Here is a 4,204-nt window from a genome sequence, read left to right on the forward strand (position 1 = left end):
ATGGAAAGTGGACGTTAAACAATGATGATGATGATGATGATATCAAACTATAGATAATTAAATTATAACAGTTATTATAGTCTATTGTTGTTATTATAGTGCATTGTTGTACCATTCAAGACACATATTTTAATTTTCATAGTTTTTCCATCAAATCTTTGCATGTTTTACTTATTATATCATTCCATATATCTAAAGGTGCAAATATATATATAAAAAGATTGTACATTTTATTGTAAGATTGTGCATATGTACTGACATAGCTGTGAGGTTATGCAACCATATATTTCCAAGTGCAATCTCACTGCATTGCACCTTAAGAAAGTGTCTTCCATTGAAGTCTTGGTTTGATCAATACCTTGTGGAATCTCATGAATGGAAACTGTTCAGAGGCCCATCATCTATATTTGTGTTTTATAACAATATGTTTAAATGCATAAATATGTCTATATATGAATAACTGTAGCCACTGAGTCACAAGCATATAGACTTACCCATTACTGTTTAATATTGTCAATTATCATATTGAAATATTTTTGTTTGTGACTAACAGCTGCTGCTGATTATGAATAAGAATTAGCTATAATGTAAATGGTTAAGCTCTGTAAATATATATATATATATATATATATATATATATATATATATATATATTAGATATTAAGAAATTCACTGTACATGTGGTTCTCTAATTTCAATCTCACTGCATGTGACCTTGGTCAAGTGTCCTCTGCTATCGTGAGTTTCAGGTTGAGTAATATTTTGTGAAAATTTAGTGGATTGAAACTGTGTGGAAGCATCTCTCTCTCTCTCTCTCTCTCTCTCTCCCTCTCTCTCTCCTGTTCTCCTCCCTTCTCTCTCCTCTTCACTTTCACAGTGTGTGCATGTGTTCATTGGTGTAAAAACTATTGTGTCAATAAAAGTTATATATAAGCCATTCAATAACTAGACATCAATAAAATAAGTACCTTACTGAAATAAATATAGGTATTGACTTGATTGACTAAAATTGTTCAAGGTAGTATCCCAGCATGAGTTCAGTCCAGTGGAGGAAACTAGTAAAAGTAGAATTGGTGCAACATGTCCCATCTGTCACATTTCATCCCATATAATGTGATACTATAGACTAGCAATGAAGGATATGTACACATGCCCTTTGTACTAGATTAATGAGCTGCTTCGAAATATTTCATTTGTACCATAGAACTGTTGAAAGGGCTAGATAAAGTAATTATATGTTTTTGCTCTACCAGGCTGTTTATCTGTAATATCCATCAGTATTAAATATCTAACCCCCCCCCCCCCAACGGTAGAGGAGTAGGGGCCGAAACCGGACGTGGTTCCTCCTCATGATGTCTTGAGCTAACTGGATCCTATAAAGGAGCTGTTGTGGTAGCAGACCACGAAACATGGTTGAAATTCCTCCTATCTACCTTATTTTGGGGCTAGAATTGGAAATGTAAAAAATTAACAAAGCTCTCTAGTATTATTTATGACTATATAATATTGCTTTCTTAGATTGGGTACAAAGCCAGTTTTGTTGGGTAGTGGTATAGTTAAGGGAATCTACACAGCATATAATTTGGGGCTTATTTTGTTGATTCTCCATGAGGATGGATTCAAAGAATTTAAAATTAGGAAAATAATATGTAATGCATTAAGTCCAGTCTGCCACCAATTCTAACAATATTTTTTTAATGTTCTAGTTTTTATAATGAACATTTTATTGTATTAATTTTTTATAAATCCATTGTTAATTTTGATCATTTACTTTATCCTGCTGCCAGGTTGTAATCGCACCTATACAGCTGCTAATGGAGAAATTTTCAGTCCTGGCTGGCCCGATAACTATCCAAGCAATAGCAGATGTTCTTTCAGAATAAACACACCAGAGGGCACTAAAGTCTCATTGTTCTTTTATTATTTTAATATTGAGTATCATTATAGATGTAACTATGATTATCTCCAGGTAAATATCTATATTTCATTTCATCTTATTTATCCTTTTAAGCAGTTTCACATTTCTTTTCTTTTTTTTTTAGCTATAAAAAACAGTAACAATATCAATTGACTAAGCTGTTATTACTAATTTTCTTTAACTGAAATAAAGGAATATATATAAACTAATATTGTGAATAAATTGTGTGAGAAGAATTTTCGATGCAATCAACAATTATATCAACAGTATATGGAAGATAAACTGAGAGTTAAATATACAACTGAATTACACAATTGATTCAATGCACAGCAGGACCTATATGATAATGAAAATGCAGGCACTATGTACAACAATATTTTTGAATCTCATAAGGCTGCACCTGAGTTTAGCATCCCACTGAAACCAAAATTTAGACAAAGAGTTCCATGGGAAAACAGAAATGTAACCAAAGTGATTTAAAACCTCAAGGAGCTGAATATTCGTTTCTACTCTAGGCACAAGGCCTGAAATTTGGGGGGAGGGGGCCAGTTAGTTAGATCGACCCCAGTACACAACTGGTACTTAATTTATCGACCCCAAAAAGATGAAAAGTAAGGTCAACCTTGGCAGAATTTGAACTCAGAATGTAAAGACAGACGAAATACTGTTAAGAATTTTACAGGCACAACAGAAACATGAAGAAAGAGTGAGAGAAAGTTGTGGTGAAAGAGTACAGCAGGGTTTGCCACCAACCCCTGCCGGAGCCTCGTGGAGCTTTAGGTGTTTTCGCTCAATAAACACTCACAACGCCCGGTCTGGGAATCGAAACCGCAATCCTATGACCGCGAGTCCGCTGCCCTAACCACTGAGCCATTGTGCCTCCTCTAGTGGCATGTAAAAAGCACCTTTCAAGCATTGGGCCTAACAGAGGCAATTTGGCTGATACTGGTGTCACATAACTAGCATGTAAAAGCACTTTTCAAGTGCTGGGTCTTACAGAGGCAATGACAAATGACCTTTGGCAATATGCTGTGCTTGAGAAGAAGTTCCATCAAGCCAACTGAAATCGTAGTCATGGCAGATACTGGTGTCATGCAAACTGGCACCTGTGCTAATAGCACATAAAAGCACCCACTACACTCTTGGAGTGGTTGGCAATAGGAAGGGCATCCAGCGATAGAAACCATGCCAAATCAGATTAAAGTCTGGTGCTTACAAGCCCTGGTCAGCTTACAAGCCCTGGTCAGCTTACAAGCCCTGGTCAGCTTACAAGCTCTGGTCAGCTTACAAGCCCTGGTCAGCTTACAAGCCCTGATCAAACCGTCCAACCCATGCCAGCATGGACAATAGATGCTAAATGATGAAATAATCAGGCTGTAACAAATATATGCAGTTAAAATTGAAATAAACTAAGAATACTTCTTCAGAATTCTGTGAAATATAATAGCATAAAAAATTTAAAAATATCAGTTTTCTATCAAGGCTAGACTAAAATTAAAATTTTATTTTAAATTCAGTTGCTTATTCTAAATAATAATTTTTATTTTTAGATTCACTATCAATTCAACTCAACAGGTAATTATTCTTCACAATACTGTTACCATCGGTTACCAGGTCCAATATTTACAGAAAGTAATTTCATAAACATGAGTTTTTACAGTGATCATATTGTTAATAAGAAAGGTTATCATCTAATATTTACGTCTACAACAAAAGGTAAGTATACACTATGTTTCTGTTCATTTATTCAATCATCATTGTCATCATTTTGCATTTACTTTTCCATGCTGGCATGTTTTGAGACAATGTTTTTCCATGCAGGGATGTTTTGAGACAATGTTTATGAACTGATGTCCTTCCTGACACCATTCTTTTAGTCACTTCTTACAACATGCAGGAATATGGTGTATCTCTTCTAAAAACAAAGACACCACAAAACACACACAGAATCTTTGTAGTTTGTTTTACAAGTGTAAATAATATCCTGTAACAATATGTCTTTGGAAAATCACTGAGTATTTTGGCTTCATGCAGTGTGTACTTGGCAAGCCAACCCTGTAGAGCTTATTTCTTTTGGATCTGAACCTTTGAAAAAAAATTGTAAGGTTACAGAGCATTTATTAATTACATAATAATATTACCGTTTGCTCAAGTGAGCTATATGATAATATATAATACCTACATATATATATATATATATATATATATATATATATACATAATTAAGGGATCAGCAAATATTTGCTTCACCATATATTTGCTGATCTCTTAATTATGTTTATAAAT

The 4,204-nt window shown here is 34.2% G+C and overlaps 1 protein-coding gene across 1 annotated transcript in view; it reads left to right on the forward strand.

Moving 5' to 3' along the window:
• LOC106881670 (cubilin) overlaps positions 1-4,204 on the forward strand; it is a 218,541-nt gene that overhangs the window by 210,784 nt on the left and 3,553 nt on the right. Inside the window, exons 65-66 of the mRNA XM_052967022.1 lie at positions 1,788-1,969; positions 3,469-3,634. Coding sequence (XP_052822982.1) covers positions 1,788-1,969; positions 3,469-3,634 — 348 coding nt within the window. The remainder of the gene's footprint in view (positions 1-1,787; positions 1,970-3,468; positions 3,635-4,204) is intronic.

This window comes from Octopus bimaculoides, chromosome 4, assembly GCF_001194135.2.
Source record: "Octopus bimaculoides isolate UCB-OBI-ISO-001 chromosome 4, ASM119413v2, whole genome shotgun sequence".
NCBI lineage: Eukaryota > Metazoa > Mollusca > Cephalopoda > Octopoda > Octopodidae > Octopus > Octopus bimaculoides.